The 15,536-nt window shown below is 33.1% G+C and overlaps 1 protein-coding gene across 1 annotated transcript; it reads left to right on the top strand.

Annotated features, from left to right (window-relative positions):
* The first annotated feature begins 5,040 nt into the window (after positions 1–5,040).
* Positions 5,041–13,047, top strand: LOC148613147 (uncharacterized). Its single transcript, XM_088586343.1, has 4 exons — positions 5,041–5,195; positions 8,962–9,078; positions 11,442–11,543; positions 12,894–13,047. Exons 1-4 carry the CDS (start codon positions 5,157–5,159, stop codon positions 13,026–13,028), a joined length of 393 nt encoding a protein of 130 aa, XP_088442469.1. The 5' UTR covers positions 5,041–5,156; the 3' UTR covers positions 13,029–13,047.
* The last annotated feature ends 2,489 nt before the right edge of the window (positions 13,048–15,536 follow it).

The raw sequence follows: 15,536 nt of genomic DNA, 5'->3' as shown, positions 1-15,536 counted from the left end.
AGGTATATTGCTGCACAGGTAAGGACAATTTATGCTTTTAAAACTTAAGTAGTCTATTTTATCATAAATCTTAATACGGAGATGACCACTGTTGTCAAATTAAAGATGAAGGTCCAAAACAGATGCAGAACAAGCTGTTTATGTAGTCTGCTTTATCTCAACCTCTGGTGGATATATTGACGATAACTATTTACCAAAAGAAGTGTTATTGATGGACAATACATCATCAATCTATTTATATGTAAAGTTAAACGATTTAGCATTTTTTATATTTTTAATCCTAACGAGATTCAGTAGAAATTCAGTCTTGTAAGAATATAAAAACATACGAGATTAAATTTAGTTAGTGCCTATTGTAATGCCAATTTGTTGTTAAAAAATAGCTCCTCCAAATGTGACAAACATGTTATCGCATACCTGCTTTTCTGTGTATCACACTTTGCCCTTCTGTGATGTTTTATAAAAAATATGTGAATCTGTAACTAAGAACAATTTAATTTTTCGAAACAACAAAAGATTTAGGAATAAGTCTTTCAAACGAGATTTCAATTTACTAAACGGATTATGCAAGAAGATATCACATTTGATATTATTGAATATTAGGTTTATAGTTGTAGTAATTATTTAGGCCGTGAACGTATCACATAAAACCTCACGCTTATAATTTACACGATAAAACTTCTTTTGAGTACAATTTTTTTAATGAATTCAAGACACTTTTAAGTCTGTAAATAATAAAAAAATATATATAAGTTTCAAATAAAGGTCCGTTTATTTTCGGATAATTAAAAGCGGAATTTGAAAGACGTTTATTCAGTGAAGTTGAAATATTTATCATTTCATTGACTGCACAAAAGTTAATCTAAAGGGGATTGGAGGGTTAGAGACCCGAGTCCCAAACATTTAATGTTATAGTTTTAATTTTAAAACCTTGAAAAAAAGACAATACATTATGGCTATTTTGGCTGACTTTAGGGCTGATCTGATCCGAAAGAAAGAATATCGTTTGGCCAGATCCTTTAATCTCAGTTTCCGCTATATAGATGACGTATTATCTTTAAACAATCGTAATTTCGGGGATTTGATACATCGCATCTACCCCAAAGAACTTGAGATAAAGGATACTACAAACACTGAAACCAGCCTCATATCTTGACCTACACTTAGAAATCGATGGTAAAGGAAAACTATTGACCAAACTTTACGACAAACGTGATGACTTTTCATTCAAATTTGTCAACTTTCCTTTCATCTGTGGCAACATACCTTTAGCACCTGCGTATGGAGTGTTCATATCACAACACATACGTTATGCCAGAGCTTGCGGAAACTACGCAGACTTTTTGTATCGCGTTAGAATTCCAACAAATAGGCTTCTAGAACAAGGAAATATTACTACAAGATTGAAGTCTTCACTACAGTTTTATGGCCGTCATCATGAACTCGTGGATCGTTACGGTGTATCCATCTGCGTAAAGAAAACTGATTTGTTCAACGTGTAATAGTTTTCCTTTCCTAGTTTGTCTACCCCGGACTTGGCTTTTTATGAGCAACTCGGCGGGTGTTTCTAGAAAAGCAGAGGACGCTTACCCTACCGGTGGAACTGGTCCATGTTCCTAGTTTTTAGTGGAGTCTTGAGTTGCTCATTCGCGCTTTTGTTACTTTGTATGCCTGATTTTAGTTACTTTATGTTCTTTGTTGTGTATGTCTGTTTTCCATGTCTGGTCTTTGTCCCTGGATTACATTCTTTTGATTGCCGTTATAACCTTGGTTCCCTTAATTATTCCTTAGCATCGTATTATTAAGTGTATTTATTTTTCAATATATTTTTGTACAATGCATGCATTTGAGACCCGGTTTTCAAAGCCCTTTTGTAAATTTCTAGATCCGTCTCTAACTACTCTCACTTCGTCGATTGTGATTGTACTGTGTGTTGCTTTAGTGTTATCGGTCATGACGTAAAGAGTAGCAAGAATATAAAAAATTAGTTTTCCAATTGTTAGCTTTCCCGTTTTAGTAAAATTATGCTAACATCTCATCTCTAAGCTATGGAGTACATATTTCACTGTTGATCTGATACTGCCGACCATGTGGTTTGTGCTAAACTTCCTCTGTAGAGCGAGGATATTGTCTTATACGGACCTAAGATTGTGCTGGTATTGAAATAGATTAATTGACAATAGAATTGTCACTTTATATACACGGTCTGGTTGTATATTAAAATACACTCTTTGGACCTTATCTGGACATCGTCGACATGGAGAAGTTTTGGTAAATTCTGTTTAAAAAAACTATTTTGACATTTTTGTCTATGTAATCTTTACAAAAACTACTCCTTGTCAAAGACAAAAAGGAGAAGTGGCACATACAAGGAGATGTTTTTGCTCATTTCCCCTTTTGATTCAGCTCTGCTGATCATGGACTTTTAGGACTAATCTGATTTTATCCATTTCATATGTATGTTTTGCTTTGTGCCCCCTTTTCATTTCATAATTTCATTCAACACACCTTAAATTGTTCTTTGAGATTTTTTTTAAAAACCTAGTTAATTACGTGTGTTGACATTAATGCTAACTTTCAATTATATGGCAGTTTTTTGCATGTTGCTTTTATTTTTTTTATTTATTTATTTTTTTTTTTTTTTTTGTATCCAACCAAAAGTAACTTACCTGAATTATAATTAAACAAGCTTTGTAAACATTTAACCTACAACGACTTTCAAGTATCTATTAACGTGACAACAGACAACTTTTATTGCTGCATTACGATAAGCATTATATTGATTATCATAAAGACGAAAAATAATATATAGAAAATAGAAAATCTGGTCAGAAGCGGTAATTTCAATACAATAAATGTCTCCTCCAATATACCTCATTTTTATCACTAAAAAGGAATGTTATGGGTTAAATATAACTTATTACACCAATAAAAATCTGGACACAAGTATTGTGTATCCCCGTTATTATTGGACCCGCCTGATGCTATGTATCAGAAAACGATACCGAAAAATCAAGATAGAAAGATAGTAATCCAATCACCTGAATACGAAAACAGGAAAGAGAGATGATGTACATAAACAATATAGCAAACGGAACAAAAATGCAATTCTAAAGTTAGGAAAAACAAGACATCACACACAAAAAAAAACATGTCATTGAGCACTTACAAAACAAAATCCCTAAAACAACTAGAGTGACCAAACATGTTCAAAAATGTTAACATCTCCTGCTCTGCTAGTAGCACCTATTACTATGATTTATTTAATTTTTTTTAATTCTAGCATAGAGGTATGTCATCCGTGGTATTAACGTCTACATTGCCGCTGGCGGAGCAAGACATACTTTTACTTCCTCAGCACCTGATGACACTCCCTGTTTTTCATGCGAGTTCTAAATGGCAGTGCTTTAGATTTTTGTGTGACGACTTGTTTCCCATATCATCACTTTTATGTGAAGTCTATTCTTTTCGGTTTACTATATTGTGTAGATCGTCTTTGCTTCCTGTGTTAACGTTAAGTTATTGAATTATGACGTATTTGAACTATTCCACTGCTGACGCTTCGATATTTTTTGGCCGATATATTGCCCAAGTCGACCTCGCATCTGGAAATTGTAGAAGAACTGGATTCCATTGGATTCATATATATAACACTTAGCGAGACATCATACGTTATAATGAAATGCAATTAAAACAAAAGAGAGATAAAGGGTTTAAAACGTAAGTAGAATTTGTTTCTGTAATATAAATTAAGCTTTACATTTTTGGTGTCACGATAAAATACATGTGAAACTTCATATAAATGTTTTGTACAAATGTTTTCTTTTATTTTGAAATCTGTTACTTTAATTACTATGCAAGACAAAATCATACTTTTCGATCATAATTTAAAACAAAGTTAACATGTATATGTGAGAAATTATATATATTGCAAATGTGTATACAACTTTTGAAAGAGTTTTAAAGGGAACTAAGATGTTAGATCCAGAGAATGTTATCAAGGAGCAGATACCAGACGTTGAAAACTGGCAGCATGGACCAGGATCACCGGTAGGATAAGGATCCTCTGCTTTTCTAGAAACATCCGACGAGCTGCTCATAAAAAGTCAAGTCCGCGGTTGAACAAATCAGTTTTCATGGTGCAGATGAATACACCATAACGATCCACGAGTTCATGATGACGACCATAAAACGTCTGTATTGACGACTTCAATCTTGTAACAACATAACCCTGTTTCAGAAGCCTAATTGTAAAAATGCTTAAATTAACTTTACACTTTAAATGTGAAACATAATTATTCTCTACAAGATAAAGAATTAATTTCTTATCAAACTAGTGCTATCTACTCGGTGTCTGAATTTCTATATTTATGATGATAATAAGTGAAGAATAGATTACCAAACATATAGAACGTACAGTTAAATCAGTTCAAAAGTTAAACTTGGTACGTCACACATTTTTTGACGAATGAGATAGGAAGGATGTATGCATGTTTTATTAACAAACATAAATTTCATTGCCAAACATAAACATTAGATGTGTGTACAGTAACAAAAGTTACTTGATGGTTAAAAACAAGATTTACAAATATCCAAAATAATAATGTTACATGAAGCATTTCATTATAATAGAGTATGATATGATTTATTTCACCCATTGTTTAGACTCTGCTTTTGTCAACTCAAACCAATTATTTTCAATTATTTTATTCTTTCATTTTCTTTGTCAACAATTCAATATCATTACTAAATACATTTTTTCAAGTTTTTTTTTATTTTTTGTTTGTTTGTTTGTTTGGTTTTTTTTTTTTTTTTTGTATTTTTTTGTATTGCTATTGCTTGTTATGTTTTGTTTTTGTTTTGCTCTTTCTGTTTTGTTTCGTTTGTTTGTTCCTTCTTTTTTATATCATTGTAGTTTGCATTTCTTGTTCTGATTGCTATGCTTTGTTTCTGTTTTATTTGTATTTTATTTGTTTTAGATCGTCTTACACTTACTTGCTCTCCGAACTGGACGAACTGAACTTAAATAACCATATGCGTCAGATGTCGTTATCTTGAAGTACAAAGTACGGCCGAGGTCAAACTCTTATTGTCGTATAAAGGACATCAAGTCCGAAATTCACGATCATTTCTGATTTTGTGGGGAATCATTAAACATGCTAGTTGTTGTTTTAGTATGTGCTGTGATTGGTCAGGTAAGCACTTTGCATTGTAATACTGTATTTGGTGGGTTTTTGCATGTTCTGTGATTGGTCAGGTAGGTATTCTACATTGCACATACTGTAGTTGGTGTGCTTTTTGTATGTGCTGTGATTGGTCAGGTACGTACTCTACGTTGTACATACTGTAGTTGATGCGGGTTTTGTATGTTCTGTGATTGGTCAGGTAGGTACTCTACATCGTACATACTGTAGTTGGTCTGGCTTTTGTATGTGCTGTGATTGGTCAGGTAGGTACTCTACATCGTACATACTGTAGTTGGTCTGGCTTTTGTATGTTCTGTGATTGGTCAGGTAGGTACTCTACATTGTACATACTGTAGTTGATGTGGTGTTTAAGGCATAGTTATTTTAGAAACGGTGCCTGCTACGATATTACTTGCTTTCTTTTAAAGAATTGATTAAAATAAATGATGAACATATTTTTGTTGCATCACAACCTGCTTGGTTTTGGATATGTCTTTAGAAAAAGAGCTTTTAAAATAACCAGTTCACCTTTTATTGATAGATATTCGTTTTATCATAGGTCCTAAAAGACCTAAAAAAATTGCCTGCGAGGCAAGTTGTCCTTTATTAGGAACTTGAATATTTGTGGAAGAGATATCGTTTTCATTTAGACTGAAATCCAAACTTAAGGTCATTGGCCAGATTCGTATTGATAATTGTTCTTATTACTTCGTCACGTTTCATGTGTTTAAAGTAGAAACAGTAAAGTTCATATTCATTGCTGATCATAAAGCGTTTACAAATAACAACTAAAATATCCACCAATAAGAATTAGGCAGAGTATGAAAATTCTAAAGAGTCTTTTAACTTCTAAATGGTTTAAATAAATTGAAAAACAATGAAAGTAAGAACAGAAGTTGCAAACATGGAAAAGAGTAATTAAGGGAACAAAGATTCGAGCGAAAATATCAATAATACTATGGATAAACCAGGAAAATAGAAATACACAACAATAAATTTGACATTGGGAGCATAGTTTTGGCAAGCTCTGTAACATCTGAGTTGTGATATGAAAATTGCCTACGCAAATGCTGAAGGGATGTTGCCACAGGCGAAAAGAAAGTTGGCAGTACGGAAAGTCTAGTTTGGTCATACGTTTCCCTTTCCATTGATCTTTTAGTGTAGGTCATGATATGAGGCTAACTTTATAATGCTGTAGTGTCCTTTATCTCAAGTTCTTTGGGGTAGACGGGATGTATACAATCCCCTAAACTAGAATTGTGAAAAGACAATATGTCACCTATATAGCAAAAACTGATAGAAAAAGATCTGGTAGGGGAATGACGAAATAGGACAGCGAATAGTGGAGCACAATTTGTTCCCATTAGAATGCTGATCGTCTGATGATAAACACTCCAACCACACTGGACACATATGTTGTCGATAAAAAATTCCATCATTTTGACGACATCTTCTTCGTTATATTTAGAAGACTATTCGGAATAACTTTTTTTACAAAGTATGGAGTACTACGTATTTGTATCTAGGTATTTCGTATTTGTTTTAGTAACATTGGTGACAGTACTAATTCTGTAAGCCCATATGATTGCTGCCAAAGACTTAGCAATTTTAATCCAGACCGCATTTTGTGAGGATTCTTGGATTCGTTGCCCCTTTCAATTGTAACATTAGGCCCTACCAATCCGAAGTCTAATGTAAAAAGGGTACCATGTACACTTTGAGATGTTGCTATAGTTTTTACCACCAAAATTAATGTGTTCAATATTTTAACCTGCTCTCTAAGTTCATGATCTTCTGATTTAGTGTGCAAAACATTGAACTGATCACTACTATCAGGTAAATCATTTTATCAGATCTATTGTCACTTACGAGCTCAATAAGTGAATTTCACTTTGGCCTGTACCACGTCTATTTGATTTTGGCCTTCATACAGCCACGGCATTAATCGAGTCGCCATATTTACGGTACCCACATACCTCAGAGACCAGACATGGACAATAGACAAACACAACAAAGAAAATAAAGTAACAAAAGCATATGAGCAACTCGGACTCCACTAAAAACTGGGAGCAAGGACCAGGTGCACCGGTAGGGTAAGCGTCCTCCTTTCTAGAAATTTTGTTTTATCTTAAAAATGAGTCATCTAAAAGTGCTTCTGATTTAAACTGGATAGAAAGTTCTGGGAATGTTCCGATTGAGTCAGAGTTGTCACGCTTTGTATGATATTTCATACCATTTCAATACTGTGATACTAACCTCGGCGAGACAATTCTTAGCTGTACTTTAAATCAGTTGACTAACCATAGCGAGAAATATTTTCCCGAAAAATACAAATATCTGTTGACTCAGCTAAGCGAAACAAAGCTCACCGAATTTTAACGTCATTGATATTACATACATAAGACAGCCATTCAGCAATACCGTCAAATATTACACACTTGCAAATACGCAGCCACAATAATCGAGCTAAATGTGGAATTGAATGCACACCATCTCGGAAAATCTGAAAGAATACCATTCTGTAGTGGACCGACCTTTCCTGCTATTTTCAAGGTCCAGAGATATATTCGGCGGCGTCATCCTATAGATAGCGTTGTTTTCTTTAATGAATGAATGTCTAAAACTATAGCGCCCTCTTTATATCTTAACTGTAACTGCTGATTGTTGTAATTGTAAATTGAGTAAATAAGAAAATCTAACAACACAGGTTCCACATTTGAAAATTTTATGACAAAAAAATATATTTCTTTATACTTTTCAATAAGGTCGTTAGCAGATGAGTTGTCCTGAGATGCAAGATATAATAAACCTTTATGTTTCACCGTCAAATCACACGTTCCATCCCAAATAAAAAGTACAATACAGGGTGACTGCGTACAAATGTCTTTAAATTGTCTCGTAAAAGTCTAAACTGACCCTCGACCCTAGCCCCTCCTCTATTACCGTCATATTATCTCTCATTCAAGATTACACTCAACCGCATCACTGAAGTAGCCTGCCTTACCGTCTGACAAAAATAATGTTACGTCTGCTACCGGCAACTAAAACAAAACAAATAACCACCCAGAACATACAACAGAGGTGTTCCGTATTTTCTGTAATATTGATGTTTGATGCTTTTAAGTCGAAATTTCAACTGAATATGGGGAATAGTAGTAATAAAGGCTTAAAAATCATAGCGCTTGATCATATTATTCTCTGATAATAATTTGGCATTGTGGATTCCAGAAGATCTTTCGAATTTTCAAGATCCACGTTTAATTTATTTAGGTTTATTTCCTTTCCAACAATCTTAATTTACAGATATACCTAAACACCTTGCAAATAAAAAAGCTGATTTTCAAATTTCTGTACAAACTTACATAGTTTAGAATCTTACATTTAGTATAATGTGGATGAACATCTCCTGTGTGTCCTGTTTTTACGTTCAGGCCACGTTTTATGATTATAACATTTGAATATCCCATTGCTTCCGTTTTTGCCGATATTTATACAATATCAATGAGAAAAGCATCTAATGGAATGGAGGTAATCATTTCTGTCCCGTCTTTGGGAGACCTGACAGGGTAGGCGAGTAAGTAAAACAAAAACCGCAGTCAGATCAGTTCCGTATTCGGAAATGAATAAAAATTATGAAATATCAAGGCGCTTCATTTCCTTTATCAAAATTTCCATTTAGAGCCCAATATAAAACATGCTTTATATAGTATATTGTAAATGCTCACTTTTACAATAATCGTGAATAATTTTGCTTTCTTCAATTCTTTACATCCAGTCTTTGGCTGCAACAACGACAGCACCCCATACACATGCTCATAGAACGCATGGTCATCATTCTCACCCAACTCACGAACCAATCGAAGGGGAAACATTTAGATACATCCCACACGGGGTAAGTACATGAAGCATAAATGTCTTTATTCAAATTTATTCAAAGAAAAATTGAAAAAAAGTAGTACGTCGGTTGAAATAACTCTATGAGCACCCACCCACCCATTCATCAACCTTGTTATGATTTTCTGGTCTTTATATTCCACATTTACTGAAAGGTTTGTTGCAAAAAATTAAACTAAAACATTTTTGTGGTTTGTGCTACTTTTCATACCTTGTTGAGGCTATAAAACGATAATGATTTGTACAGATATCATCAGGCAGCCAAATGTCTCAGCTTTGTAATGGACTCATTTAATTTGTGGTAACGTTCGGGTTTTCAGTAATAAAAGTAACCCCACCCAGCAAGAAGCGCTTAAATTGACATATATTGTCGTGCCAAAGCTCCTAGAGTGTTTATGCTTCGTTAAAATTGCTAATTTGATATTTTCTGTTCAGTACTATCATAATCAATTCTTTGGGTTCTTTTGATGATTTGTGGCGATTTTCATAGTCACAGTTTTTCAAAAATTGCTAAAAAACGATTTTCGATTTTTTACTAAAAGGTCACATAATGTCGTAATGTCATTGCTCTACCAAAACGTCTCAAATTTGGAATCATTCGATTTTTTTCGGTCTAGAATTACAATTATTATTAAATGATAAAAATAGGAATTTAAGATTATCTTCCATTTCACATGTTCTTGTCAATTTTCAAAATACTGTAGTTCAAACCAGCCTTTTTATGATATAGTACTTTTACATTGTATATTAGCTTTAAATGAAAGAAAGAAATAAATGAACTATTTCTTGACCAATTAGGTGAAAAATTGTCACAACTTAAAAAAAATACTAAACATGACCTATAATATTACCTTTTCGCATATAAACGATGTGTAAAACATTTTGGGCACTATTGTTTTAATTATTGATGTATTAAACATATCTGTTCATTCCTGCCGCTTTATTGTCGGTTTCAAAGTGACAATAATGACCTTACCTTGAAAGGGTGAATTTTCCGAATTTCTAATTTCCTTCAATTTCTGCCGTGAGCATCTAATAATTCTCTTTTACTTTAAACAAGGAAAGGAAAACTATGACCCGTTGAATAAATCAGTTTTCAAGGTGCTGATGGATACACCATAACGATCCACGAGTTCATGATGACGACCATAAAACTTCTGTAGTGATGACTTCAATCTTGTAGCAACATAACCCTGTTCCAGAAGCCTATTTGTTAGAGTTCTAGCGCGATACAAAAAGTCTGCGTAGTTTCGGCAAGCTCTGGCATAACGTATGAGTTGTGATATGAACACTCCATACGCAGGAGCCGAAGGGATGTTGCCACAGATGAAAGGAAAGTTGACAATTCTGAATGAAAAGTCATCACGTTTGTCGTAAGAAATGTTAATTATTGTCCCCTGAAAAGAAGAATCAAGCACTTTTGATAATAAGCAGATATTCTGAATACTTCGAAATCTAAAACTATATTGCCCAAAAATTCCTTTTTTACATCGTTTATATGCATAAAGTTAACGTTTTGGTTCATGTTGAGGCCTTTGTTTTTCAATGGGTAAAAATGACAATTTTCTCCAAAATGGATTTAAAATCTTTCAAATATTTATATCTTGGGCTCATTTCAAAGTTATGATACTTATAACAATATATGAATGTACACATAATTTTGCATAAAACTGCAGTATTTTAATACATAATTTAATACAGAATACTTTTCTATGGGTAATGTCCAAAGATGACTTCGGTGTTCGTACATTGAGTCACAAAAATATTGGCTTAGTGGGGTACAAATATAGGCTTATACTGAAAAGAATCGAGAAAGTTCTTTGTTGACAAATTGATTCGTAAATTGGAGGTATAAAGGTACCTTAAAATCTTCATGAAATTGATGAGTGTACAATACAATTTAAAGATATATATCCAGGATTACCCTCTTTTATTAATAGTTTCACAATTTTTGGGGGGTCCTTTTACCGTTTACTCTATGGTATGGGCCATGTCTGTCATTGAAGTCCGCGTGATGACCTATAGAAGTTTAATCGTTCGTTGTCCGTGTGATGACCTGTAGAAGTTTAATCGTTCGTTGTTTGGTACTTGGTAGATGGCTATCTGATTCGCAATCATACCACATCTTCTTTTTCTATATGTATATAGAAACCATACAATCAATCACTGACCACAGTTTCTGTATTTGTTTTGATTTATTCTTGTAACTTATTTGGTTTTAACTACTCTAATTTATGTTATGCTATGATTTATGTAATTATCTTGTAGGTGAAAATCGTATTATTGAGCCGTGTTCAAATTAGATCTTTCTTTTCGTACTTGAACAAAAAATATCCAAAACAAAATTTAATTAATTTGTAGCACATGATGGTAGTAATGTACCATAAAACATGTTGGTTTTACTCTATGACGTCACAAGAATCCACTGATGTCCATACTTCAACCGGACTCCATGCTTTAGAAGTGAGTACAGTTTATATTCTTTGTTCGTCTCAACCGAAAATAGACATACCAGCTCTTTAAAACGTCTACTATTTTTGCTGATAATCAGTATAACAGAATCTATATACATCTGCATTTATATGGAAATTTGGACATCTTTATATTAAGAATTGTTGATGCCTCCCTTAACCCAAAGAAAGTTCCAGTGTCCGAGCATATGACAATATGTATTTGATGCAGTAAGGCCTACATTCAACCAAAGAAAGTTCCGATATCCAGAGTTGTGGACATGTTTATGTGACGTGTTTATTTCCATCTTAAGTCAAACGAGGTTCTAGTGTCCAAACTTATGGACATCGTTTTGCGACGTGTGAATTTCTATCTTAAGTCAAACGAGGTTCTAGAGTCGAAGCATATGAGTATATTTATTTGTTCTGTTAATCCCTACTTTTAAATACATTATGACATGGTATTGGTTGTAAATACATTTTTTTGTCTTTTGTTTAGTATAGGTTTTCGTTTGAAGGCAATACTTTTTATACAATCGGTATAATTTTGAATTTGAATGCAATATTTCTCATTCTATTGGTGTATTTTTTTTCATTTGAATGTACATGCTTACTTTAATTACTTTTTTGTTAAACGAGGTTTTAGAGTCAGAGCATATTCCTAAGATGTGTTAATGCCTACTTTTTGTCAAATATCGGCGAAATGAAATACCATAGCGTCAGCAGTGGGTTAATTCAAGTACGTCAAATTAAAAAAAAAAGCATGGCGTGAACATGAACACATGAAACAGAGACGATCGACATGCACAATTTAGCGAACTGATTAATGAAAGATAACACATATAAAGTCAAGATAAGAGAAACAGGACGTTAAAAATTGTAAAGCACAAACAAAATGAACTCCCAAAAAAATAGGAGTGACATCAGAAGCTCGAGAAGGGTAGGCATATCCTGGAAGGTCTCAGTGTCATAGTGTCAACGTGTCATAGTTTTCCTTTCCTCTTTTGTCTACCCGGACTTGACTTTTTATGAGCAGCTTGGCGGGTGTTTCTAAGAAAGCAGAGAACGCTTACTTTACCGGTGCACCTGGTCCAGGCTCCAAAGTTTTTAGAGGAGTTCAAGTTACTCATTTACTTGTTTGCTTCGTGCGTATTATTTTCGATATTTTATGTTATTTGTTGTGTGTGTGTCTGTTTTCTATTTCTGGTCTTTTCCTTTGATTACATTCTTTGGTTTTTCGCTAGAATCTTTGTTCCCTTTATTACTTTTCCAAATAAAAGTATATCATTATCAAACCGAAACAAAAGTAAAGCATCTTGGTGTATCTGTATAGATGAAAATGATGCTTTTTTTTCAATTTTAGGCCAAACTTGTGACTATGATCGATGACACAACAGCAACATACAGTACGATGACACATAATGAAGTTATGGCTGCCAGTAAGGTCTTGGCCAGACAATGTAACCATGCTGGATGGACAGCTTACAAACTCAATTAAACTGTCTTTACACATCGTATCTTAATCTTCATTTGTTTATATGATACATATAAGAAAAATTGTTATAAGAAAGACAATTGAACTATTCATATCAGTCTGTATGACCTCGGAGTCTAAGAGATATCTTGGTCAAAACAGAATTTCATCTTAGCCCAAACAAAATACGATTGGTTAAATATGTTTACAGTAAATGAATCATTATTCTTCTTTAGTTTCAGAAGCAATTTCTTGATTGATCTTGAACTTACTACATTGTGTTTATTTTAGAGGTACACAGCGTCTCATTTTTAGAAATGCTTAGGTAGGATATCGGTTATCGAAAAGATTCCTTCTAATTTTATATATCATGGGACATATACGTTCTTATGAGATTTCCAAACTGGATAAACAGCTATCAAACTGGTAGGAAATGTCTTTTTTACAACTTTTTTCGTTTGAGGTTTACTGAATACAAAATGAAATTAATTTATTTTCAATGTCTTTCTTACCATTTTTCACTAAATATTTACCAAGACTGAAACATGTAAACATTCTAAACTTAACTTGTCTCAATTAAACTTTTTAATTACTACATTATAACTTTTTCCTAATAAAGAATTTGTTTATTAATTTCTATTTCGAAATAACACGATAATATTGCGTATATAAACGGATTATTTCTGTTTTAAAAAGGAATGTTTCTGATTTTAGAACATTTTATTTCGTATGGCATCTTCAAAAATTAGAAGCATTCTTTATATTTTAACTTTAAATGGATTCAAATCCAATATTAAGATTTTGTTTGTTATTGACAACTCGGCGTTAATGACACACTATTAAAGCAAGTTATACGAAAGCGTGTTACAAATAAAACTGAATTATTTAACAATTCTGAGACTGTTAGATTTGATGTATTTAAGAAACTTTTGTTTTTTAATCTCAGAGAAATATTACCTTAAAAATGAGGATTTTAGAGAAAAAAGAGAAGATAACCTAGCTAATGATTATGGTCTACCAAAGAAAAACGAATAACGCCCGAACTACTTTCATAGCATAGATATGTCAGTCAGTAAAACCAATTCCCCTGGACTTGCATTATTAAGTTTCTCTTTTTTTTCTCCATCTAGATGGTTTTTATCACTTCTTTACACATCTCGTCGCTAATTAGTGAGACCAAGATTACCTCGAAATTGTACTTTGGACTTTCTGCCTAAAGCCAGAAAGGCTTACACTTATTGCATATCGGAAACAAAAAATAATCTGAACTCAAATAACTATTGAAGGCCGTATAGTAAACACTTTTTAGTGAAGAAGATACAAAAATATCGAACTTTGTATGGAAAGCTCTGAAAGACGTGACTTCCTGTCAGACTGAAATCAGGCTCTCAGTGATTCAAAAGCTATGACTTAATTACGCATTTAATACCTTTTTGAGGTATTCGTCCTCTGTTATTTTTTCCTTGATTGTGTCAACTCTGTTTCCTGTTCCAAGTTTTGTCCATGTCTTTGAGTTCCCTGGATTATTCTTTTGTTTGGTGCGACGGTACTTCTTTCGTGCCAATATTTATTCAGAAAAAAACACCATTGAAATTTTGATTTACCAGCCTAAGCCGTTGCCAAGTAATGGAAAAATACCAGTTTTAATAGTAAGATCGTATACGTGCTATTTTGTATCCAAGCAATAAGAAACGCTCCGTTCTTGTTGATGTTGGAGTATTGAACGAACGATACATGTAACTTACTGATATTTGACAACACGTGAACAGAATTTATTGGCTTGTTCCTTATTTGGTCTACCATTCTTTAGTAGATTTAGAGTCCTATTGGCCCCAATCTGTTAAACAACAAAAATTAAACATTTTGAATTGAAAGTGGCATCTAAAGATATTTTAATGATATGATTAAGTAAGCTGTGAAACTTTCCTGTTAACTGTTATTTCGCAAGCTTGGCGATATTATATGAAATAAGAAAGTCATTTCAGTAGTCGATGTGCAATACCATAAGTGTTTAACAAATTGAAGTCAAAAATTTAAAGCCGTCGACCTTTCAATTGATCTTTTCTCCTTTTCTTGATAATTTATACTAGGTCATTGTCCCCACCAACACAACAGATGTGAGAAGTTGTTCCTTTCTATTTGGGACAATTATACCATTTTAATGAAAGATTAGAGACTTCGAAATGTTAATTTGACATTGAAACTTTAATCACAGTTTTGTGCAAATTAGAGCATGTCAATTGTGTCATCATTTATAAATGATTGTCCTTAGCACGTAAGTATGTACTGTCATCGGAATTGTCATTATGTATTTGTCTTTGTCTTTGAACTACAGTAACATTCGAAGCAGAAATTTAAAAAAAATAGTCAACAATCAAAATATTCCAGTTCAAAACTTTAATTTACAATTCACTATAGCTTTGATGGACTTTGAAAAAAATCATTTTTTTTAATTAAATTATCCTTTTGCTCAGCTGAATTCCAAAATTAATTATCATTAAATGTCAAAGTTCACATTTCAATCCTGTAATT

This window comes from Perna viridis, chromosome 6, assembly GCF_037379345.1.
Source record: "Perna viridis isolate PV_CMFRI_1.1 ecotype Kerala chromosome 6, ASM3737934v1, whole genome shotgun sequence".
Lineage (NCBI taxonomy): Eukaryota > Metazoa > Mollusca > Bivalvia > Mytilida > Mytilidae > Perna > Perna viridis.
The sequence above is the reverse complement of the archived record's forward strand: the minus strand, read 5'-3'. Positions and strand labels throughout refer to the sequence as shown.